Source organism: Clarias gariepinus, chromosome 21 (assembly GCF_024256425.1).
Source record: "Clarias gariepinus isolate MV-2021 ecotype Netherlands chromosome 21, CGAR_prim_01v2, whole genome shotgun sequence".
Taxonomy (NCBI): domain Eukaryota; kingdom Metazoa; phylum Chordata; class Actinopteri; order Siluriformes; family Clariidae; genus Clarias; species Clarias gariepinus.
The window spans coordinates 29,287,501-29,313,854 of NC_071120.1; the positions used below are offsets into that span (position 1 = coordinate 29,287,501).

The window sequence follows — 26,354 nt, forward strand, 5'->3', positions numbered from 1 at the left end:
GGGGGGGCCTGGGATGTTGAGAGAGGTGGAGTCTAGGACCTGACCTGACACCTAAACGTAGACAGCCAGGCACACACATACACAAACATATATCCCCACCCTCATACATACAAACAAATATTCACACACTCACACATGTTGACACACAAAAATAGACAATATACACACTCACACTCCCCATATACCCACTTCCCTCCGCCGTGGGGACAGAAAGACCCCCCCGGTCCCCGCAGCAGCGGAAAAGGACCACCAGCCCAGACCCCGACCGAACGGCCAGCTCCTCCTCTCAGCCCCCGCCCTGGACCGCGGATAGAGAACGGGGGTGTGGAAAAAAAAAAAAAAAAAAAGGAAGACCCCCGCTTCGCTCCTCCCACTCTAATGTAGTGTTGGTGTGTGTTGTTCTAAAGTGCTTTAAAACAAGGGAGTGTGCTGGTTGTTGATTAACTGCCATGGTTTAGTCAGTGTGTGTCGGTGTGACTGAGGCCACGCCCCTCCTCCTGTCTGTCACAGTGACGCCATACTGAAACACCTGAGCTCCGCCCACAGCGTCCTGGACCACTGGTATCCACGGCAACCACAGAAGCGCGCGAGGGTGGACGAGTACACGGCCTGGCATCACATGAACACGCGCCTGCACGCCGACAATGTGTTCATCATAGAGGTGGGCGGGGCTAAAAAGGACTGTATACAGTCATGTGATCAACAGCCTGATGGTGACCGACCAATTAGAGCTAATAAGACTTCAGCTGTAACGTGTGTGTGTGTGTGTAGGTGTTAACACCCCGGATGACAGGACAGCCAGTGGACAATGTGAGACTGCAGCTCGCTCTGAGGGACCTGGACAAGACACTGGACAAACTGGAGACCATGTTCCTGAAAGACCAGGACTTCCTGTGTGGTGATGACGTCACACTGGCCGACCTGCTCGCCATCTGTGAGCTCATGCAGGTCAGAGTTTATATCTCACACACACTTGATGAGTGTGTTAAACAGTAGTGGTGGCTGTAGGTCCCCTCACTCCAGTGTGTGTGTGTGTGTGTGTGTGTGTGTGTGTGTGTGTGTAGCCTTTAGCTGGAGGCAGAGACGTGCTGATGGACCGCCCGAGGCTGCAGGACTGGAGGAGGAGACTTCAGTCTGTGCTCGGGGACTCGTTTGACTCCGCCCATAAAGTCCTGTTCATAATAAGAGATAAACACACAAGCTAACACACACACACACACACACACACACCTGGTTTAAAATAAGATTAAAGACACGGGATACATCGGTGTTTTAAAAACTTTAATTTCAGATTTATGATTAAATAATTTTACTTTTAACATTTCTCATTAATATTCATTATAGACTCATTAATATTAATAACTAATAATATACTTATAGAATAAAAAGTCTCGTTATTTAATTTTGTCCTGTTGATTGTTTTATTTTTCCTGACTGGAATGTGACCGTACATGTGACACACACACACAAACATCAAACCTCAGGATCTCCATGTGCAATGAGAAAAACTGAACTCTGAGAAACGTGTGTGTGTGTGTGTGGTGAGGAGTGTGACAAGAGAGGAAGAGCGAGACTTCACTCCACTGCAGGAGTTCAGTGACGTCTCATCAGGAACGAGCTCCAGAGCTCCAGCAGCAGAAACATCTCAACATCTGGTGCTGAGGGACGACATGGTGACGGAGCCTGAGGATTCTCACACAGTGTGGAAATAAACAGACCACTGACACACACAGGAACAGACGGGTGGTGTTTCAGACACACACACACAACTGGCATTGTTAAAAACTGTTTATTGAAAAAGTACACACACATTCAGCTTGTACGCAAAGCTTACACACACACACACACACACACAGTCTGGATGGAAGTGTTGTGGGTCATGGGCGCCTTTTTGATGCTGATGTTTCTCCTTCCTCCTCAGCTTTACGCTTCGATCTCTACAACACACACACACACACACACACACACACACACACACACACGGGTGATGACAGTACAGTGATTAGATTTGTCACAAACAGCTGGTTTTGAAGTTTGCAAGAGATTAGAGAAAGTTAATTAATTCCCGTATTAACAGCAACGTCACAGATTAGACACACTGCATCCGGAACTAACGGACCGACCCACTTTAATCCGGATCAGAACAACCTTCACTACTGAGCAACAATTACTGATGATAAAGCAATTTAATCTGCATAACAAAAACATTAAACAGCTTTGAGTGCATCAACATGGGCCACCAGGCCTTCTACTGTGTGTGTGTGTGTGTGTGTGTGTCTCACTCTCTGTGGTTCTATGGGTCGTGATGGTTCCGGTTCTGGTAGAACTGCTTGGGTTCTGGAATGACTGGGCTCTCCTGGGTACATCAGACTCAACGCCATCCGCTTCATCTCCTCATCCTAATCAGACAGACAGACGTCTGAGAACTGAGACAGACTGAGACTCAGACAGATAGTAGACAGGTCTCTCTCTCTCTCTCTCTCTCTCTCTGTTCTTACATTAAGCCACGGGTGCTGCAGAGCCTCGAAAATACTCAGGCGTTTATTCGGATCCACAACCAGCAGCTTCTTCACCAGATCTTTAGCTGCAACAGAACCACAAAATCAGACGAAATCAGTGAAATATTATTAAAACATACGAGAGGTGTTCGAGTCAAACCAGGACTTTTAAAAAATTAAAAGCAACAGGGGGGAAACCACTCAATATGGCAGCTTTTACAGTTTTATTTCGACTGTCGAGTCTAATTAAACACTCGTGTCTCTACCAATCAGTGACATCAGACACGTGTGCCTAGAGAACGCAGGTCAGCATGGTTTAAAGTGTGACATCTGTGTGTGTGCGCTTCCATAAGCTTTTCTGGGGAGACTCAGTCACACACATACTCACGTTGTCTATCAGAAAGGTCTCTATTTATTAACAGCAAAAGATGGAGTTTTTATATGTTTGACCAAACGCTTGTCATCTGTTACTATAGAGAACATAAACAAGTTGGACAGGCGTCTGTCCAGAGACAAATCACGTAAAGAGAGAATGAGAAGGTGAGCGTGGGAGCGTCAGCACCTTTAAGAACAGCTGAAAGAGGAGACAGGAAGGGAGCAGCATGGACGGTTTAGCACATTAATATCAGATCAGTGAGGAAGAGAGTAGAATTAACTCCTTTTATATCAAATAATCCTCTTAGTTTGTGATGGTGTTTATACCTTGGGCGGAGACAGACTCCCACTGTGAGCGAATGAAGCAGTAGTGTCCACTGATGATCTGATCACGCACAGACATGGAGCTCGACTCGGTGTTAAACGGGGGGTAACCTCCCAGACTGAGAGAGAGAGAGAGACGGGTCACATGACCAGCACAGGCTTAGTGTGTGTGTGTGTGTGTGTGTGTGTGTGTACCAGATGAACAGCAGTACTCCGAGGCTCCAGCAGTCCACGGCGTGTGTGTATCCTCCTGTAGCGTCAGCAGTGAAGACTTCAGGAGCTAAAAATGTCGGCGTTCCACAGAGAGTCTTCATCAGACTCGACTCCTCCAGAATCTTAGACTGGTTAAAGTCTGTAATCTGTCACACACACACACTGATGGGTATTAGTGTGTCATGATTGAATGATCACAAATTTGCCATCATTACTTATGCCATACATTATATGGTCAAAAGTATATGCCCCCCTGACCACCACACACACGCGCGTCCCAATCTGGAGCACACTGGATGTGATGGTCAGGGGTGCACATATTTTTGGCTGTAAATTACATGATTACATCACTTCCCATGACTGGGTGCAGAGGTTTGGGGTTCAGCAGACCTTGATGAGACACTCGTCATCGTGGGAGGCGAGAAGCACGTTCTCTGGTTTGAGGTCACGGTGGATGATGCCATTCTCATGGAGATACTGATCACACACACACACACACACACACACACACACACATTTATAAAGGGAAAAATACTTTACATACAGTTTATTGATACAAACACACGTGTGTAGGGAGACAGGGACGTGAGAGATCACACACACCATCTACTTTTTTCCCCGTAGTAAGAGAAGATGAACCTTTTGGAATTTTATGCTTTTCTGCATTAATTTGTCATAAAATGTATCTGATCTTCATCTCAGTCAACTGTGGACAAATGTAATGTTTCTCAAATAATAATAAAAATAAATCTGATATTTTATGTCTTTATTGAGAATATCCATAAAAACCTCATAGTGCGAGTGGAAAAAGTGAACTCTTGAGTTAATGAGCTCAAATCAGTTCATTAGAATCAGGTGTGAGTGAACCTACAGTCTCGTTAGGGAGATGAGTTTAGAGGAGTGGACGAGGACTCACTGATTAAAAACAACTCAAACCTAAAGCTGTCTCTTTTATTCTGCATCTCTGACTGTCTGTCCATCTTTCCCTGTCTATAAGGGAACAGTAACATCAGAGGAGTCACTTCATCGTCATAGCAACTCAGCACCTCATGACAGGTAGAACACTAAGGGCACTTTACCACAGCGTGCGTTCGGGACACAGCCGCCGTCTCACCTGCACAGCCTTCAGCATCTGAAAGAAGTACAGCTTCGCAATTCTCTCCTTTAACCGCTTCTGAGCTTTAATCCTGCTGAAGAGTTCACCACCCTCAACGCTGACACACACACACACACACTTTAATTTCTCACTCAAAGTGATCCTTATTAAAAATGTTTCATGAAACTGTACACACACTAAACGTTTACTCCTTATGGCAAAAATGATTTGTCAATGTTTTTGTAGGCATATACAGTGGAACCTTGGATTACGAGCATAATTCGTTCCAGAAGCGTGCTTGTGTAAATCAAAGCAAATTTCCAGCATAAGGAATAAAGAAAACTCAGACGATTTGTTCCACAGCCCAAAAAAATTACTACATAAAAATAATTAATACAAAATATGAAGTAAAAATAAAACAAATTAACCTGCACTTTACTTTTAAAAAGAATCGCAACAGAGCAGTGTTTCCATTAAGAATGTGTGTGTTTGAAGGCGAGAGGAGTCGGAAGGGGAACGCTGTCCAATGACATGCGCGCACGCGCAAACACACACACAGTACAGGCAGATACAGAGAGAGAGAAAAGGATCTTTAAGCTCTCTAATGAGACTTGCTTTTCCTTTACTTGCGTGCTGTACACACACACACACACACACACACACACACACACATACAGACACAAAATAAAATGTGTTTTACATACACACACACTCGAAGTGTTATAGTAAACAGTACACACGTGCACGGATGTTGATTATACCAGTAAGAGACGCGCACTAAGACCCAGCAGGGGAGATGATTACCCACAATTCCGTAGCACAAGAGAGAGAAAAAACGTTGACTCAGTTGTGATTACGTGACACTCGGCATCAAAACAAGAAGCGCATGCGCGATACATGATACTCAGTGCTCGTAAACCAAGACATACTCGTTTTTCAAGTCAAAATTTATTAAAAATATTTGCTCGTCTTGCGAACACTTGCAAACCGCGTTACTCGTAATCCAAAGTTTCACTGTATACAGTACTGTGTACTGCAAAAGTCTTTACACCCCAATTTCTCCATATTATATGAAATTTAATTATGTAGATCAAATGTAATGAGAACAAATGGCTATAAAGTGCCTAAAAATACGATTTAAAAAACTGGTTGTTTATTCTTACACAGAACAATCTCACTTATCGTCACGATGCACATTTCCAAAATCACATTTACACACAATTTTACTAAGACACTGATAAATGATTGTGAATGAATTAATATTGAATTATGTTTCCATAGCAACAGTTGGTCATTAGCGACTCCACAGGCCAACTAAAGGAGGCAGGGCTTAGAACTGGTGAATGAATACTCACTACTCCAGGACGATGTAGTAGGAGTCCTGAGTCTGGTAAAAATCTTCAGTTCTAATCAAACACGGCTGTAAGAGAAATAAATGTAATGTTTAGTGTTAACGAGCGTTTATTACTGCAGATCGCTGATCACAGAATCACAGATGGAAAAATACTCACATGATCAATTTTCTTTAAAATTTCGATCTCGCGTTCAGCGTTACGCGTTACTGTCTGTAGATGAAGTGACAGAAAACCTCTCAACCAATCAGATTGAGTCAACAATAAAAATAATTAATAAATATCTGTACATTAATGAGCTGATGCTCTCGCTGCTGCTTACACCGATGGAGGGGAAATCGTTCTTATTGATCGTCTTCAGCGCCACTTTTTTAGTGGTCTGACGATCTATGGCCAACTTAACATCTCCACACACACCACTGTAAACACACACACACACACACACACACACACACACACACACACACACAAGAAACACATTAGAATCAGTCTGCGCAGTTTAGCCTTTTTAACACCACACAGTGATAAGTAGGACATATTTGACAGAATCTTTAACACCGTACTGATGACCTGTTAATGCTTTAGGCTGCAGTCACATGACCCTGTCACTCTGACGCGTGTGGGCGTGTCTGGTTCTGTTAGAGCGAACGCTTGTGGGCGTGTTTATTAATATACAGAGGTTTCCCCTTGTATAACCAGAGTGTGTGCTCCGTCCCCTCGGGGTGTGACTGCACAAGTGTGTGACTGTAGAGTGTGTGAGGCTGTGGTGTGTGTGTGTGTGCGTGTGCTGTAGTGTGTGTGTGTGCTGTAGTGTGTGTGTGCGCGCTGTAGTGTGTGTATATGTGTGTGTGCTGTAGTGTGTGTGTGTGCTGTAGTGTGTGTGTGTGTGTGTGTGCTGTAGTGTGTGTGTGTGTGCTGTAGTGTGTGTGTGTGTGTGTGCTGTAGTGTGTGTGTGTGTGTGTGTGTGCGCTGTAGTGTGTGTGTGTGTGTGCGCTGTAGTGTGTGTGTGTGTGTGTGTGTGTGCTGTAGTGTGTGTGTGTGTGTGTGCTGTAGTGTGTGTGTGTGTGCTGTAGTGTGTGTGTGTGTGTGTGTGTGCGCGCTGTAGTGTGTGTGTGTGTGTGTGTGCGCTGTAGTGTGTGTGTGCACTCAGCTCAGAGCGAAACCGAGGTTAAGACTCTGATAATCGGGGACTCAACTATCAGAAACATTAGCAGCAGAACAACAACATCATGCTGCTTCCCTCAAGCAACCGTCTCTGATGTGAACAGGGAACTTCGGAACATTCTGACGGAGCACAAGACTGCAAACAGAATCATTATCCACGTGGGGAAAAATGATATTCGGAAAGAGCAGTCGGAACTCCTAAAGAAGGATTTCAGTGAACTCTTTGAAACACTTCAAAGACTTAAAGTTCAGTCATTCATCAGTGGACCACTCCCAGCAAGGGGAACTAACATGTTCTCACGGTTACTTGGGCTGAACACATGGCTTCAAAAAACCTGCAATTCAAAAGGAGTCAATTTCATCGACAACTTTAATCTTTTCTGGGGCCATAGACAACTGTTTAAACTGGATGGTCTCCACCCAAACAAACTCGGTGCAAGGGTGCTAAAGGAAAATATCTATTTCTCCCTCCATCATCCTTCAGCAGAGAAAGGCACATGTACGCCTGGGCGAAGTATGAGTGACCACAGACAGTTATCGAGTCATCATGGGGTTAAAGAATCCCACAAGGACATTGATAACACCACGCAGCCAAAACAACCACTGCTCATGGACATCCCGGCTCAGTCCTGCCCACAGAGCTCATCACGGACAGACTGTGACATACCACAACAGCTTCAAGATAACCTTCTGGAAAACAGCCAGGAAATTCAAGCCAATATACTACAGCCACGGGAAACACCAGAACCAGAGCCCATCTCACCAGACACAGTATCCCTCTCTCCAGCTTCTCCACTTCTAAGCTTCTCACAGAAAATGGAGGAACTGGTGTACACTGGGACCAAACTCTCCCACTCTTTTGCTGCAAGCCCCCAGATGCCAACTAAAAAACAGCGGGCTCCACAACCACCAAGGCCTATGGGCCCAGCTCGTCCTCCTCCTCCTGTGAGAGCTCTTCGACCGCTGCCACAGCGCCAAGGCTCGAACCCACCTCCTCCATCTGGTCTAATAAAACAAACAGATAGCAGCTCTCAGTGATGTGTGTCGGGTCCCCGCTATGATAGCAGAAACATTTACAAATGTTTACAGAACAAGCGGGAACCCAGTGTGCCTGTAGCTTTATCTATCTCTGTTCTATCACGTGATAGAAAGCCCAAGGCCTTCTTAAGCCGTACAGCTGAACCATCTAATCTCCGACCTGTTATACATCAAACTAAGATTACTGTGGGGACAAAAAGTAATGCCATCAAGGTAGCATTTTTAAATATTCGCTCGCTAAAAAATAAATCATTTCTAATCAATGATTTGATCACCACGAACAAATTGGATTTTATGTTTTTTAATGAAACTTGGTTAGAAGATAGCTGCAGTGCAACAGTCCTAAATGAAACAGCGCCTCCTAACTTTACTTTCATGAGTGTCTGCAGAACTGCTAGGAGAGGCGGAGGTGCAGCTGCTCTATTTAAAGATGTCTATCAATGCAAGCAAATGTCATTTGGTCAGTATTTATCTTTTGAATATCTAGGTATATTGCTGAAAGGTGCCCCACGCATTCTGTTTATCATTATTTACAGACCTCCAAAATATTCTCCAGACTTTATTGAAGAGTTTACAGAACTGCTATCAATGATTTCCTCAGAGTTTGACTGTTTTGCCATAGCAGGGGACTTTAATTTTCACATTGATAATGTAGAAATCAATATTACAAAAGAAATGATAAGTGTTTTAAACACTTTTGATCTGATTCAGCATGTGCACGGGCCCACACATAATCGTGGACACACTCTAGACTTACTCATCAGTAAGGGTCTAAATATCTCATCCATTATTACTATACTATTACCTACTATAAGGACGTAGCACTATCTGATCATTTCTGTATTTTCTTTGATATATTGATCTCTGTTACCACCGAATCTAGATCTGTATCTACCAGAAAAAGATGCATTAATGAGAACACAAGTGCACTATTTATGAAGGCTATATCTTTAACACCAAGCATTTCTGCAGACTCTGTTGATCTTCTCCTTGATTCCTTTAACTCAAAAGTTAAGAATGTTATTGACGATATTGCTCCAGAAAAGGTCCGAAAGGCGGGCAGACAGAAATCACCATGGAGAAAATCAACAGCAGTTCAGAATATGAAAAGACAATGTCGAAAAGCTGAGCGGATGTGGCGGAAGACAAAACTTGAAATCCACTGTAGCATCTATAAAGACAGCCTTCGTGTTTTCAGTGTGGAACTAGCCAAAGCTAGACAGACCTATTTCTCAAACATTATAAACAGCAACATAAACAACACACGCACTCTTTTTGCTACTGTTGAGAGACTGACAAACCCACCAAGTCAGATTCCTATTGAAATGCTCTCTGACAGCAAATGCAATGAGTTTGCTTTCTTTTTCTCTGAGAAAATCAGTAATATTAGGAGGGCTAGAGGTGAGGTCACGTGACCCGAAGCAGGATGGCAGCCTAGGAGTTTTGCTCCGCATCGAAACTCCGTATTTTTCTATTTACGCCCTATTTTTTACCCACTTTGTGATTATTTAATAACATATTTAGAAATGGAAAGTGGAGGGGATAAAGACTTTCCTATTTTTACAGCGACAAGATCACAAAAAAGTAAAGAAAAAAAGAAAAACCCCACCGCGCATGATGGAGAGGGGGAAGAGGCCGGCGCTGGTCCTCAGTCGGACACCTCGCTAATTTTAACAGAAATTAGGGCTGTCGGTGCTCGTTTAGACGGTATTGAGGGACAGCTGGGAAAAATAGCTTCCTCAGTAACAGTTCTTGAAAACTCTTTCGCTGCTCTCACCGCACGAGTTACCGACACTGAAACCCGACTTAGTATAGCTGAACAGCGGATTTCTGCGGTAGAGGACTCGGGGAGTGCACGCGGCACTCAGATGGCCGATTTGCGCGCGACCGTGGAACAACTCCAAGCGAAAGTGGATGACTTGGAGAACCGTGGTCGCCGCAAAAACTTAAGAATTGTTGGGCTTCCTGAGAAAGCGGAGGGCAACGAGCCTATGACTACATTTCTTGAGAAAATGTTGCCAGTGTGGTTACAGCTTCCCGCGGATTTCCCTGCTGTTGAGATTGAGAGAGCGCACAGGGCCCCGCTTCCATCCCAGTCTACGCCGAGCGCACCGCCGAGGAGTGTTATTGTGCGTTTCTTACGTTTCCCGGTAAAGGAGGCAGTTTTGCAAGCAGCTAAGAAAACTAAAGTCAGTTATAAAGGTGCCACATTACGCTTCTTTCCGGACTTATCTGCGGAGATTGTGCGGAGGCGGCGGGCGTTTGGGGCGGTGTGCAAGTCTATGGTGGAACGAGGTGTTTACCGGGGTTTTGCGTACCCGGCTAGACTCCGCTGTTTACATAACGGAAAGATCATTTTATTCGATAATGTTGAATCGGCTACTAAATTCCTGGAGGTTTCATATAAGTGAGCTTTCCTGATTAATTGGCGTGGACTTTAAGACAGTTTTCCTGGTGTTTTTCTTTCTTGAAACAATTTGAGGGTGTTTTTCCTATTGAACTTAATAGTGAATAAATGGCTTCTTTAAGGTGATGCAGCTATCCGGTGAAATTAGGTTTGCACGCACAAGGCCTTTTCAGGCTGTATATTTTATGACTGTTGTGCCGGATCTGCGAAGTTTATTTATTTAATTTTGTTTGTCATCTGCCATTTACTTATTTATTGTTTTCTTTTAATGTCTTAGTTAAACATTTTTTATTAGTACTATTATTACAGTGGGCTTAAGGGTTTTTTTTTTAATGGGGAGTTTTATGGCGGACTTCTCTGGCTGTTGTTTTTTCTGGTCGGTCAATGGAGGAGTTGGGGGAAGGTGTGTGTGACGTCTTGTTTTTTGGGTTATTTGAGCCCTATCGTTTGGGGATAGGGACAGGGGGGAGGGCCTGTGGGGGGTTTTGTTTGTGTTTAGCAGAGCTGACCGTACTTCAGATGTATGTCGTTTACCTCACTTCTGTCCACTTACAGCATTCAAATGTTTTGTACTGCACTAACATATGTCCAACCTGACTAGGGTGGTCACATGGAACGTGAAGGGCATGGGTAATGTAGTCAAAAGAAAGAAAATTTTAACATTCCTGAAGAAAGAAAAGGTAATTATTGCACTTCTACAAGAGACACATTTGTCAGATAGGGAACATTTACAGCTCAAAAGAGATTGGATTGGTCAGGTATATTTCAGTTCTTTTTCATCAAATAAGCAGGGAGTTGCTATTTTGATTCATAAAAACTTTCCTTTTATCTTAGAACAGACTGAACAGGATCCTGATGGCAGATTTATTTTGATTACCGGTCACATCTTGGGAAAACCCTTAACTGTTTTAAATGTGTATGCTCCGAACGAGGACAGTCCTGATTTTATATCAAAGATGATCCTATTGTTTAATCATCATTGTAATGGTCTGGGGATTATGGCTGGGGATTTTAATTGTGTTATGAATAACAAGTTGGACAGGTCATCTTCTGTAAAATCAACGTCTCGTTCTTCATAAACTCTTCAGAATATGTGTCGTGCTTCAGGCTTGGTGGATATATTATTGGAGAGAACTACATCCAGGTGTCAAAGACTATACCTTCTACTCTCCTCCCCATAATTCTTATTCCAGATTAGACTATCTATTTCTGCATTCCAGATACATTAACTGTGTAAGATCTTGTGAAATTGGTCCAATGGTTCTTTCTGATCATAACCCTGTTTATTTAGGTTTGACAGAATTTTCAACCCCTAAATCATCTTATTGGAAATTTAATAGTACTCTCCTAAATGATAATTTGTTTTGCCAGTTCCTTAAAGAAAAAATCTCCCAATACTGGCAGGATAATGAATTTTGTTCAGTAAATAGCGCCACCAAATGGGATGCAGCCAAGGCCACCTTAAGAGGCCACATCATCTCTTTTACTACTTGGCATAAAAAACAAAAGGCTGAGAATAGGAAAAAATTAGAAGAAGAGGTAAAAAGATTGAAACTGCTTCATAAAATTTCACCTACACAAATCAATTGGAATCTTCTAACTGGTGCTAGATCTAAATTAAACCTGGACTATTCAGAACATGTACAAAAATTAATAACATTTAGTAGGCAAAGATTTTATCAATATGGAAATAAACCTAGTCATCTTTTAGCATATCAACTCAACTGTGAACGAGCTGAAAGATCCATTAAGGCTATAAAAATTACTGAAGAAGTAATTTCATATGATCCGGTTAAAATTAATTCCAGTTTCAAAGGTTTTTATGAGAACCTGTACACTTCCTTGTGTACATCCCAAGACCCCATCAGTTTTTTGGATAAGGTGCAGTTACCTTTAACTTCAGAGGAGGATCAGGCTTTTCTGAACACTCCTCTTACAAAGGAAGAAATTTTTGCGGCTATTCAATCTATGCCTAGTGGGAAGGCGCCAGGGTTGGATGGCTTTCCTCTGGAATTTTATAAAAAATTTTGGCACGAGCTCTCCCCTATTTTCATGCCTGTAGTTGATAACCTTTTGGAAGACAGTCTTACTCCAGGTTCCTGGAAGACCGCCTCTATTAGCTTGATTCTTAAAAAAGGAAAGAACTCATTGGACTGTGCCTCATATCGCCCAATAAGTTTACTTAATGTAGATTTTAAAATTGTGGCCAAGGCTTTGGCTCGTCGTCTGGAGAGAATTCTGCCTAAGATCATTAAACCTGATCAGACTGGATTTGTTAAATCTCGCTATGGCTCAGACAATGTACGTCGTCTCCTGAACATAATACATCAGTTGAATACAGATGGTGACCCGGCCACTATAATATCTCTGGATGCAGAGAAAGCGTTTGATAGGGTCGAGTGGAGATTTTTGTTTCAAATATTGGAAAAATTTAATTTGGGCTCTAACTTCATCAGACTAGTCAAGCTTCTTTACTCTGATTCCACAGCTGTGGTTAACACTAATAGTTTATTATCAAGTAAATTCTCAATTCATAGAGGCTGCCGTCAGGGATGCCCCCTGTCGCCGCTCCTGTTCGCCTTGTTCATCGAACCCTTGGCAGAAGGCATTCGCATGCATGGGGGCGTCCGGGGCGTGGAGGCAGGTGGGACGGAACACCGCATATACTTAAGGCAGCCACAATCATCAATTCCTTGGGTATTGGAGATAATTAATCAGTATAGCCAGTATAGTGGGTACAAAATAAACCTGGGGAAATCCCAAGCCATGTTTTTAAATGCCCCACAGAATGTTAATTTACAGTGTCCCTTTCACATCACTGACTCTGGGTTTCTTTATTTGGGCATACACATAACCCCTGACTTAAAGGATTTATTCTCCAAGAATTATTCACCCTTAATGACAAAACTCAAACAGGATATGAATAGGTGGACTTCTTTGCCAATTTCTTTTTTTGGAAGAATTAGCACAATTAAAATGAATGTGCTTCCCCGTTTACTTTATTTATTTCAGTGCATACCCTGCTATTTGAATTCTAACTTTTTTAAGGGTCTGAATACAGCCATCAGTAAGTTTATATGGAATAATAAAAAACCCAGGATTAAATTCACTTCTCTCCTCAAGCCAAGGGAGTGTGGAGGCGGATCTTTGCCTAACATACAGCTTTACTACTGGGCTGCTCAAATCAAACAAATGCTTAGATGGTTTTCAAATGATACAGGCTCTTTGTGGGTCACTATGGAATCTTTTGCATGTGCCCCGAGAACATTAACATCTCTTCCATTTATTAATAATTTTAAGGAGATCCGGCCAGTTGTTGAAAACTTTTTGTTATTAAATACCCTTTTGGCTTGGGAAGATGTCAAAAAATATCTCCGCCTCCCCGGGAATTTGACCATGCAATCCCCAATTATTTTGAACCCCGACTTTCCTGCTTCCTTGGCTAATATTGGCCTTCGGTCCTGGGTGGAGAAAGGTGTTTTTAATTTAGCCAATTTATTTACAGATAATGTTGTCAAATCTTTCGAGACACTTAGATTGGATTATAAACTTCCTAGAACAGATTTTTTTAAATTTCTCCAGTTACGTCACTTTATTCAATCTGAAATGAGACAGGGCAAAATCCGCTTTGAATTGTCCGATATTGAGAATCATCTCCTTCTTCCAGGGGCTTTGAAGGGTCAGATTTCCTATCTGTATGGCTCCCTTTTATCAGAAACCTCTTCACCTTTGAATCCTTTAAGAAAGATTTGGGAAAAGGATATGGGCCGATCATTCACTGATGATGAATGGCTCTCTATATGTGAGGAGGTTTTTCACAAATCAACTTCAATTTCTGTGCATGAGCAAAACTTGAAATTCATATATAGAACATATCTCACCCCTGTACGCCTCCACAAAATGTATCCAAATGTATCTCAGCTGTGTTTTAAATGTAATTCAGAAACGGGAACATTGATGCATCTATTCTGGGAGTGTAAGAAAATTAATACTTTTTGGCATGAAGTGCATGATCTGGTTGAGAAAATACTGGCTAGAAAATTCACTATGTCTCCAATTATATACCTGTTAAATTGTAAAATATCGCTAGGTCTTCCTTCTGATTTAAATTGTTTATTAAATTTCATTACTTATCTGGCAAAGAAATGTATACTTATCTTATGGTCATCATCTCGTGTACCAACATTAAAGATGTGTTTGGCACAAGTGAGTAATCTTCTACCATTGGAAAAACTTACATATGACTTGCAGAACAAATCTGAACTATTCTGGCGGATATGGGCCCCTTTGTGGGATCTACTTGAACAATCATGACTCTCTCTTTCTTTTATGTTTTCTTTTACTGAATTGTTTTGCCCTTGGGTGTTTCCATGTTCACTCTTATATTAACAAATTATTGTTTGTGTTTAAATGTTTGCTGTGGGTGTTGATTGTATATCGATCTGGCTCTGTTTTTTTTGTTGTTGTTAAATATCAATAAAAATATAATAAAAAAAATATATATATTAGGAGGGCTATTAACACAACAAGTTGTACAGAGATCAGAAAAACTCAAACACAACCTCACAAAACAGTTACTATGTCTGTCTTTCAAGCAATTGATAGCAAAATCTTGAAAGAAACAGTGCAGCACCTCAAATCGTCAACCTGCGACCTTGACACACTTCCTACATCTTTTCTCAAAAGTGTGTTAAACTGTTTGGAAACAGATTTATTAGAAGTGGTGAACACTTCACTTCTCTCTGGGACTTTTCCAAACTCTCTGAAAACTGCAGTTGTTAAGCCACTTTTAAAAAAGAATAATCTTGATAACTCCGTATTAAATAACTACAGACCAATATCAAATCTTCCTTTTATAGGTAAGATTATTGAAAAGGTTGTCTTTCATCAGGTGAACAACCATTTAAACTCAAATGAATACCTAGACAGTTTTCAATCTGGTTTCCGAGCGCATCACAGTACAGAGACAGCGCTCCTAAAGATAATAAATGATATTCGTTTAAATTCTGACTCCGGCAAAATATCAGTGTTGGTACTGCTAGATCTTAGCGCTGCGTTTGACACTGTTGATCAGAACATACTAATAGAAAGACTGGAAAACTGGGTCGGGCTTTCTGGCATGGTACTCAAATGGTTCAGGTCATACTTAGAAGGGAGAGGTTATTATGTGAGTATAGGAGAGCACAAGTCCAAGTGGACGTCCATGACATGCGGAGTCCCACAAGGCTCAATTCTTGCACCGCTCCTGTTTAGCCTGTATATGCTCCCTCTAAGTCAGATAATGAGAAAGAACCAAATTGCCTATCACAGCTATGCTGATGATACCCAGCTTTACCTAGCCTTATCTCCAAATGATTTTAGCCCCATAGACTCCCTCTGCAAATGCATTGATGAAATTAACAGTTGGATGTGCCAGAATTTCCTTCAATTAAACAAGGAGAAAACTGAAGTCATTGCATTTGGAAACAAAGATGAAGCTCTGAAGATGAATGCATACCTTCACTCTAGGGGTCAGATAACTAAAAATCAAGTCAAGAATCTTGGGGTGATTCTGGAGACAGATCTTAGTTTCAGTAGTCACGTCAAAGCAGTAACTAAATCAGCATACTATCATCTCAAAAACATTGCAAGAATTAGATGTTTTGTCTCAAATCAAGACTTGGAGAAACTAGTCCATGCCTTTATCACCAGCAGGGTGGATTATTGTAATGGTCTCCTCACCGGCCTTCCCAAGAAGACCATTAGACAGCTGCAGCTCATCCAGAACGCTGCTGCCAGGATTCTGACTAGAACCAGAAAATCTGATCACATCACACCAGTCCTCAGGTCCTTACACTGGCTTCCTGTAACATTTAGGATAGATTTTAAAGTACTTTTACTTGTTTATAAATCACTTAATGGCCTAGGACCTAAATACACTACAGATATGCTCACTGAATATAACCCTAACAGACTCTCAGATCGTTAGGATCGAGTCAGTTAGAAATACCAAGGGTTCACACAAAACAAGGGGAGTCCGCCTTTAGCCATTACGCTGCCCGCAGGTGGAACCAGCGTCCAGAAGAGATCAGAGGTGATAAAACATTAGTCACATTTAAATCTAGACTCAAAACTCATCTGTTCAGCTGTGCATTTATTCAATGAGCACTGTGCTACGTCCGAACTGACTGCACTATTTTATGTTTATCTAATATCTTAAACTGTTTTATTTTTATTTTAAATTATGTTTTTATTAGTTTTACCTAGCCTTTTATTTTTATTTTAATTAAATTTTAATTAGTTTAAAGTTTTGTTGCAAACTGCATTTATTTTTATTTTAAATGAAATTTAAAAGTTTTTGTTAAAATGTCTTATTGCTATTATCTTTTATTTCATTTCATGTTTATTTTCTTCTTCTATGTAAAGCACTTTGAATTACCATTGTGTATGAAATGTGCTATACAAAAAAACTTGCCTTGCCTTGTGTGTGTGTGTGTGCTGTAGTGTGTGTGTGTGTGCTGTAGTGTGTGTGTGTGTGTGTGTGTGTGTGTGTGTGTGCTGTAGTGTGTGTGTGTGTGTGTGCTGTAGTGTGTGTGTGTGTGCTGTAGTGTGTGTGTGTGTGTGTGTGTGCTGTAGTGTGTGTGTGTGTGTGTGCTGTAGTGTGTGTGTGTGTGTGTGCTGTAGTGTGTGTGTGTGTGTGTGCTGTAGTGTGTGTGTGCTGTAGTGTGTGTGTGTGTGTGTGTGTGTGTGCTGTAGTGTGTGTGTGTGCTGTAGTGTGTGTGTGCTGTAGTGTGTGTGTGTGTGTGTGTGTGTGTGCTGTAGTGTGTGTGTGTGTGTGCTGTAGTGTGTGTGTGTGTGTGTGTGTGTGTGTGTGTGTGTGTGTGTGTGTGTGCTGTAGTGTGTGTGTGTGTGTGTGTGTGTGCTGTAGTGTGTGTGTGTGTGCTGTAGTGTGTGTGTGTGTGTGTGCTGTAGTGTGTGTGTGTGTGTGCTGTAGTGTGTGTGTGTGTGTGCTGTAGTGTGTGTGTGTGTGTGTGTGCTGTAGTGTGTGTGTGTGTGTGTGTGCTGTAGTGTGTGTGTGTGTGTGTGTGTGTGTGTGTGTGTGTGTGTGTGTGTGTGTGTGTGTGTGTGTGCTGTATGTGTGTGTGTGTGTGTGTGTGTGCTGTAGTGTGTGTGTGTGTGTGTGCTGTAGTGTGTGTGTGTGTGTGCTGTAGTGTGTGTGTGTGTGTGTGCTGTAGTGTGTGTGTGTGTGTGTGTGTGCTGTAGTGTGTGTGTGTGTGTGTGTGCTGTAGTGTGTGTGTGCTGTAGTGTGTGTGTGTGTGTGTGTGCTGTAGTGTGTGTGTGCTGTAGTGTGTGTGTGTGTGTGTATTCTGTAGTGTCTGGCACTAGGCCCTTAGCAGCAGCTCCTTAAAGTGCTGTGGGTGGTGAGACGGGCCCTCGACACTCCAGAATTGTGTTTTGAGGAACTTGGAGGTCGGACCAACAACCATGAAGTCTCTGCTGTCTCGCCCACAGCAGGCTGTAGTGCACTGGCTGTTCTGGTGCCTTTCTATCGCGGCCGGTATTGGCTTTTCCATGCCACATCGGCGTTTCCACGGGGTCTGACCGGACCGGACCGGACCGCGGGTACGAGTGAGCCTCGGGTGCCTGTGATCCGATTAGCAGTTTTCTGATGTTCAAATGATAATCAGTGTTAATGTTATGGCTGATCTGTCTATAGACATATGGAGATGTTTAGCTCCAGCTCACCATCTGTCCAATACGGAAAGAGAATAGATGGGAAATAAACTCCAGATGCAAACACCTGGATATGTTTTTTAAATGCAGTAATGAGATCACAGCAGTGCGAGATGTATTGATGTGTGACGAAACACTGCAGTGCATTAGAGTGACCTGCCGGCTCATGTCACGATGTCCACCAGAGGCACACACTCCAGACACACCAGACCGTTTGTTCAGTCACACTTTAGAACGTTTAGCTTCAGGCGTTTTAGTGTGAATGTTTAGCTTCGCGGGCTAATGCTACCTGACGTGAGCAGAGCGAGTGTAATTACTGCATTCACACTGACGGTCTGATTTTTCAGTCGGAAAGTGAAAACATCCCGAGGTGTGAGTGAACTTACGAGCCAATCTTGCGTGTGACGTGATACTTTTCTCTGAATTCTTTAGGGAAGTTTGGCTGATCGTCCTCCGTCATGTCAACAAACATAAACACTGGGGACAACACACACACACACACACACACACACACACACACACACACACACACAGAGGTATATTAATGTTTGGACACTGATGAAGTGAGACAGGGACAGGAAGCTTCAGAAATGGTCAAATATCAGAAACCCTGGAAAACTAAAGTAATAATAAAATAGAATTAAAATGATCGACACTAAACGTATCTAAACATAGTTTATAAATCGTCCTAAACTCTCTGCATTGACTCTGGTAAAGACTTCTGTTGATTGAGACACCGATTGTCTCCTGTTGGATTATTTAACTCTGGCGTGCTGTGGTACACAATAACGTACATATTCTGACAATCTCAAGACATTTATGCACCATTGTGTGTGTGTGTGGGTGTGTGTGTGTGTGTGTGTGTGTGTGTAATCACCTTTGTGTTTGGGGTCTGCGAGTGACACCACAGAGTTGTTGCTTAACGGACATCGTTTCCCTTTTCCAACCTCCGTGTCATCGACCCACGTACCGTTTCCACTCAGATCCTCCAGATACACCACACTCTCATCCTGCACACACACACACACACACACACAGTGTATTTCCATATAAAGGATATAAAAAAGATATTCTATACTGTTTGAACTCATCCCCTTCACTAGACAAAGGGACACACAGTCTGCTCTCTGCTCCGAAACGGCGCACCCCTTCTCGTACAACTGTTCCGATACTTGTGCATCAGTACCCCTTTATGGCAGAGCAGCCGTTCAGGACACAAACAGCCTCTCGTTCCCCTCGTGTCAAAGCGGGGACAGTGTCCAGAATGTGATGAAAGACAGAAGGGGACTGAAAACTCGTCATGAGAGTGAACTGCAGGAACAGCAGTCAGGTCAGTGTGAGTTCTCTCTGAGTTTAACATCAGCAAAGTAAAGGAGGGTGAAGATTTAATGCTGAATTAGCCGTGTGTCCCTCTAATGTGTGTGTGTGTGTGTGTGTGTGTGAAAAGTGGACTGAGCGGAAGTGCACTTACACATGCACCTGTACAAGTTTAAACTTATGTGATGTCACTCATACCAAAGCTGGTAATTTTCTCATCAGAAACCTTTTCCCCCTTAAATCCCCTGATTAAGGTTCGGGAGAAGGATGTGAGTCAACCACTCACTGATGAAGAACGGCTCTCTATAAGCAAGAAGGTTTTTCATAAATCAACTTTAAATCCATATACAGAACACATCTCACCCCTGTACGCCTCCATAAAACCCCCCCCTTACGCATCTCAGCTGGTTGTAAATGTAGTTCAGGAACAGGAACATTAATGTAATGTTGGACTGTAAGAAGATCGAACCTTTTCGGTATCAGGTACATGATCTCGATCAGAAAATACTGACTAGAAAATTAGATCTAAAGAACTAAATCTTCCTTCTGATTTAAACTGTTTACTAAATTTCATTAATTTTCTGGAAAACAAATGTACAGTTTATTTATCTTCTGTCCGTCGTCTCATGTACTGACTCTGAAGGTGTGTTTGTCACAAGTGGCTTCTCCCTTTAGAAAAACTTACATACGACTTACAGAACAAATCTGAACTATTCTGGTGGATATCGGCCCCTTTGTGGGATCTGCTCTAGTCCTGACCTGTTTTCTCTTTTTTTCTTTCTTTCTTTCTTTCATGTTTTCCTTCACTGAATTGTTTGCTGTGGGTGTCGATTCTATATCAATCTAGCTTTGCTTTGTTGTTAAAAATCAATAAAAATATTTTAAAAAGACGCGCAAAAATTTGTAATAAATTTTGATTTGAAAAACGAACTAGTCTTGGTTTACGAGTACCAAGTATCATGTATCACGCATGCGCTTCTTGTTTTGACGCTGAGCGTCACATGATCACAACTGAGCCAACTGTTTTTTTTTTCTCTCTCTTGTGCTGTCGAATTGTGGGTAATCGTCTCCCCTGGTCTTAGTGCGCATCTCTTACTGGTATAATCAACATCCGTGTACTGTTTACTATAACAGTGTGACCGTGTGTGTGTGTGTGTGTGCGTAAAACATATTTTTATGTTTTTTTTGTGTGTGTGTGTGTCTGTATCAGCCTGCTCTTTGTGTCTGTGTACGTCATTGGACAATGTGCCACACACACACACACACACACGCACACACTCTTTCTCTCTGCTCTACACAGAAACACTGATCTGTCGTGATTCTTTTCAAAGGTAAAGTGCAGGTTCATCTGTTTTATTTTTACTTTACAGCAGTGATTCTGTTAGTGTGTCGCTCAATCGGGTGTCATTACAGAGATTTCTTGTTTATTTTCCCGATAAAACAGTGTTTCCGTTGTGTGCGCGTGTTTGTGTGTGTGTGAAAAGAGTGGAGGAAGGGTAACTGTGTAAGACGAGAAGGGGAGGGGCTTCTTAGCTTCACACACACACACACACACAGCGCCTGCGTGCACAAACAGAAACTCTTTTTAAAGTGTAGGTTAATTTGTTTTATTTTTACTTTATATTTTGTGTTAATTATTTTTATGTATTTATTTTTTTGGGCTGTGGAACAAATAATTTGAGTTTCCATTATTTCTTATAGGGGAATTCGGTTTGGTTTACGAGTGTTTTGAAATACGAGCCTGCTTCCAGAGCGAATTATGCTCGTAATCCAGGGTTCCACTGTGTATGTGTATATATATATATATATATATCCTTATTGCCCTTTAAACCCTGTCAGCGGATCCAAGTACAAGTCCTTCTTTATAGATTAGTATAAAGTATGAAGTACAATAAAATAATTATATTTAACCCTCTTTCTTTAAAGGGATCATCCAGACACGTTTTTCATTAAATGTTAATATGATCTTTAGGGTCCTAATGAAAAGTTTGTAATATATTTAATTTAAAATTCTCAATGGTTGTGTAAAAAAACACTACTTTTAACTGGTAAAAACTAGCTCTGTTCTCAGCAACCTGTTTCAGTACATGTTCCCTTAAATGCTTATGATCTCTGCTGAGCCCGCCCCCCCAGTTCTGTGGGGCGTGTCTTCACAACACACGTGGGGTATAGCCACGGGAGTGTAGTCCAGTGCGGGCAATGCTTTGGACGGCATTACCCACAAAGCATTGCCCACAACGCAATGCTTTGTGGGTAATGCAGTCCAAACTGAAAAACGCTGGAATATAGAGTAGTTATATTCCAGTATAATAGTACAAAAACTATAATAGTATAGTTTTTGGTTTGATTTAAGTACGGAACCTACGCGGAAGTTTGTAATATCGCCTGACAACACAGAAATTAAAAGAATGGACATGCATCGACTCGATTTGTCTTTCTCATCACTGCATGGGCATGAATTAACGGGCTGTTACGCTGCCGCGAGCAACAATAACAAAAGCGGAGAAACTTACCGAGAGAGATACGGACGCGATGTGTTTACTGATGTGTTTACATGACTTCTTAATCTTCGACAGACATCGTTATAAACCATCTAACGTAACAAAGGTAAGTATAATATAGTTTTCCGACTACGTACACAGTTTGCAACTAGACAATCACCTTAATGCATTGTTTATTATAAACGGGCGATTAGGGATTTTTAGGAGCAGCTTCCTAGTAAAACCGGCTTTATATTGACCCGCGTTTATAAAGCAGTCTGGTGAAAAATGATTAGTGCAAACATGGACGCATTTAGGTAAATCGGCGTGGACGTTAGCTTCAAAAACTAAATTCAGCGACATTTTGCTCCAGCGGCGAAAAACAATGGCCGACAGCTTCTTCTCACTCGGGGCGGGTCTTTGCTAAAACACCAGTGTCAATCAACTAGTGTAGGAGCGGCCTCTTGTGGTGTGGCGTCACATCGACAGGCATTTGTGATTGGCCCGATTTCAGAAGGGGGATGTTACTGTAATAAACGAAAAGAAAACCACTGGGCGGCTCTTTATCATCGTAGAGTGGTTGTGTACGCACTCTCCTAACACACAGTTCAGTCCAAACAGCTTTAAAAAGTGCATGTAGGCCTGTATGACCCCTTTAAATGTTTTTTTGCATAGTTTCTATTGCATTAATTTTGCATTAAAATCAGATGTGCAACGATACACTGCTTTTCCAGTAAGAACAGCTGCGTGTAATAAAATATATTTTTCTTTACTCCTAAAAACAGAAGTAAAAAAAGCACATTGGATAATGAGTTTAGTCCATAGGGAGGCGCTCTACATGCAGAGCAGCTTTAGGGTTCATGCACTAGTAAAGGTTCTGGTATGGTTACTCGGTACCCCAAGTGAGGAAGTACTTGTTCGCAGGTCTGAGACAAAGTGGCATGGGTGCGTCTCTAAGTGAAATACAGAAGCCACACCCCCTTGTTACTCACCCTGAAGATCTTGAAGTGTTTCTTGCTGTAGGTTCTGTAGCGTAGTGATTTCAGAACAATCGGGTCATTAAAACAATAATCATTGCGACTGTCCCGTCCGAAGAAGTACTGATTCTCCACACAGTCTATACAGGATGACACACTGTTAGAATAAATTTAATACACTGCCAAGTATAATAAAAAATATGATAAAAAGTCTGTTCAGCCAAGAGACATTGATGTCCAAGTGTCTGCTCTCTTGGTTTAATTAGTGTTAGTGGTGAAGAGTGTTCGGTCTGACACCAGGCTGCAAGCCGTTTAATGCATAAAGCTCATATCTTCAGTATATAGTAAAACCGTGCTGTTCCAATACTTTTGAAAAGGACTCTGTGTGTGTGTGTGCAGTATATATAGTGTGTGCTGTGACACTTACTGAGCACATTAAAGCCCCTGATTAAGGGAACTATTCTGCCCCAGTATTTGGGTTCAGGCTCCTCAGGTTCCTCAGGTATGGACGAGAGTTCGGTGATGGGGACGGTGTCCACCGAGCTCAACGTACCCGAACCAGAGGAGGACGACTGGCTGGATGAAGCTGGAGCAGACGATGAGCTGGAGCTGGGCTGAGACTGAGTCTGAGACTGAGTCTGAGACTGAGAGTGAGACTGAGAGTGAGACTGAGAGTGAGACTGAGAGTGAGACGGAGTCTGAGACTGTGTTTGTTTGCTTGGACCCGGATCTTCAGACATGCTGACCTTCTGCCTATGATATAAACAGAATAAAAGCAAAATTAGAACAGGCTATTTTAACAACATACTAGTGAAGCTATATCAATATAAACAGACTACATTAGTAGATTAAAATGGAATATAAAATGATGGTAAAATGAGAGCAAAGTGAAAGGACAGAGGAGGGGTGGACAGGGGACAGAGGAGGGGCTGATGGGGGACAGAGGAGGGGTGGACAGGGGACAGAGGAGGGGTGGACAGGGGACAGAGGAGGGATGGACGGGGGACAGAGGAGGGATGGACGGGGGACAGAGGAGGGATGGACGGGGGACAGAGGAGGGATGGACGGGGGACAGAGGAGGGATGGACGGGGGACAGAGGAGGGGTGGAAGGGGGACAGAGGAGGGGTGGACAGGGGACAGAGGAGGGGTGGACAGGGGACAGAGGAGGGATGGACGGGGGACAGAGGAGGGATGGACAGGGGACAGAGGAGGGATGGACGAGGGAAACATAATATGAGCAACAGGCAGATTTTTAATCCGAGAGTCAAATGTTATTCGAATAATTTGTAATTGACATGTTAACGATCATAAAAAGAATAAGAGCAATAAAAACATGTAACATTTACACACTTCACTTCAGCGCTGTTATTTCAGCCAAAGTGAAAATATGAACTAATCCCAGTCAAAATATTCACTTTATCTTTTCTAATTAATATCTATTGGTGCAGGTGTTTGTTTACATTGAGACAGTAGCGCATTAGTAGATTATTTTACAGTAGATTATTAAATCCCACACATAACTGTTCATAACATCACTTTTACTCCACATTTAGATTCACTGATGGTGCAGATTAAACTTCAGGCAGAGATCTAAGGACTGCAGGAGATTCAGTAAAGTCTAGACAGACAGTTTTCAGTTTTCAAAATCTGACTGGACAGACAGACAGACAGACAGACAGTAATTGTTCCTCAGACTGGTTTAGTTACATAAAGATGTCATCGAAACGCTTCTGACCAGCGAACAGCCCAAACATTTCCTTTATTGTTATTGACTGATTAATAACAATCATGTTCATGTTTATAATCAGTATAATGATGTTTAACATTAATGCAGATGTTTTGGAAATTGGTCAAAATGAAAGTGGGCGTGGCCAAAGGGGTGAGATGTGCCAATCAAAAGTCCTCTAATTTAGTTTATTGTCATTATGGTGGTTTTTATTATTATTATTATTATTACTAGTAGGAAAGTGTTCTAGCGAGCCTGTTAGTGGAACAAAGACATTATTATAAATAATTTTATTCCTGTTGTTAAATGTGACACTTACCGTAAAACCTAAAAGTCTTAAAGTTCAGAACAGAAACCGGAAGTTCATCAGAAATAAACTCTTCATCGCTCCTCTTTGTTACTGCAGGAGAAAGCGCACGCGACACCCAGGCTAAAATAAATAAATAAATATAATAATAATAATAATAAACACAGCAGCGCGTGCACTCGTGTCTAATAAACACGCGTACAGTCACCGCGCGCGCTACAGCCTCTCCACATGGCCGAGATTGCCGGGAACCTCTGGACACGCCCACAAGATTTATTTCAACCAATCAGACGGAGCCAAGCGTGAATCCTGGGAAATGTAGTTTTAATGCGTTAAACTTAGGCGACCGATTTGACGACGTCACCGGTGTGTGTCGTGTGTGTGTGTGTGTGTGTGTGACTGAATGACCGGCTCACATCCAGATTGTATTTATATGCTCACTCACACACTGTTGCACTGATTGTTATTCCCTGGATAATTTCACACTTTGATGCCGGAAGTGAACTACAGGTTGCTGAGTCACATGTACAGAGGACCCGGATGATCAGTGCTGGAACTCTGTCTTCAGGGGTTTATGAGATCGATACATACAATGATATATAATAAAATGAGTACACCTGATGGTATAAAGTGTTTATTTTTTAAATGTTAGCTTTATATTTAGTGCCCTTGTCCTACATTAAAGATTAGAGATGTAAAGAGAGATGATCGGATTGAGAGAAGAATGCTGGGAGCGCCCTCTGCTGGCGGAATCAGGCACTGACTCGGAGTCACAGCGTTACAGAAGAAACTCATGTTGTATAACAAACAGGTTCTGATAACATTTTGGGTTCTTAACCCACTTCCAGTCATTTTAAACCTCCTTAGCTGTTTTCTTTCCGTAATACAGGACATTAATTTGACCTTCTGAAATTGTGATTTTTTTTTCGCCAAAGTGTATAATTTCAAATATATGTAAAAGAAACACATTCATCTCATTATTATTATTATTATTATTATTATTAGACTTTACCACTTGATGAGTCCGGACAGTCCCCTAACATTTATTTAATAATGTTAATAAATAAGATAAGGGTTATTAAATAGTGTTTATTTGTTTAATTTTAAAGCCCGCGCGCGCGTGTGTGTGTGTGTATATATATATATATATATATATATATATATATATATATATATATATGTGTGCGCGCGCGCGCCGGGTTGCTATGGCGACCGGACAGCTGCACGCTGCGCAATAAACGCGTAAAATCAGCGCGTGTGAGCGGAGCTGCCCTCACTTTATCTCTCTCTCTCTCTCACACACACACACACACACACTGTTACGCAGGGAGTTTTTACTGGAACTAGTGGTGATTTTTATCGTGTA

At 42.0% G+C, this 26,354-nt stretch overlaps 2 protein-coding genes across 2 annotated transcripts in view; one reads left to right on the forward strand and one right to left on the reverse strand.

The window, feature by feature from the left end:
* The window catches only part of gstt2 (glutathione S-transferase theta 2), a 5,305-nt gene extending 3,972 nt beyond the window's left edge, over positions 1-1,333 (forward strand). Inside the window, exons 3-5 of the mRNA XM_053480871.1 lie at positions 511-661; positions 772-948; positions 1,065-1,333. Coding sequence (XP_053336846.1) covers positions 511-661; positions 772-948; positions 1,065-1,205 — 469 coding nt within the window. The 3' untranslated portion in view covers positions 1,206-1,333. The remainder of the gene's footprint in view (positions 1-510; positions 662-771; positions 949-1,064) is intronic.
* Positions 1,334-1,774: 441 nt separating this feature from the next.
* Positions 1,775-25,229, reverse strand: chek2 (checkpoint kinase 2). The gene is made up of 15 exons (XM_053480872.1): positions 25,001-25,229; positions 23,382-23,707; positions 22,970-23,094; positions 19,058-19,190; positions 18,567-18,657; positions 6,181-6,277; positions 6,018-6,071; positions 5,862-5,926; positions 4,525-4,624; positions 3,801-3,887; positions 3,393-3,556; positions 3,201-3,316; positions 2,499-2,584; positions 2,283-2,399; positions 1,775-1,937 (listed from the first exon to the last, which is right to left on the reverse strand). The coding sequence occupies exons 2-15, from the start codon at positions 23,692-23,694 to the stop codon at positions 1,878-1,880; spliced, it is 1,608 nt and encodes a 535-aa protein (XP_053336847.1). The 5' UTR covers positions 23,695-23,707; positions 25,001-25,229; the 3' UTR covers positions 1,775-1,877.
* Between the last annotated feature and the right edge of the window lie 1,125 nt (positions 25,230-26,354).

Bases quoted from the DNA above. Each gene is read 5' to 3' on its own strand.
- chek2 (XM_053480872.1), bottom strand. From the start codon at position 23,694: ATGTCTGAAGATCCGGGTCCAAGCAAACAAACACAGTCTCAGACTCCG. The intron at 2,585-3,200 runs GTATAAACACCA...GTTCTGTTGCAG, and splicing joins GGAGTCTGTCTCCGCCCAAG to CTAAAGATCTGGTGAAGAAG. The intron at 2,400-2,498 runs GTAAGAACAGAG...CTGTCTGATTAG, and splicing joins TGCAGCACCCGTGGCTTAAT to GATGAGGAGATGAAGCGGAT.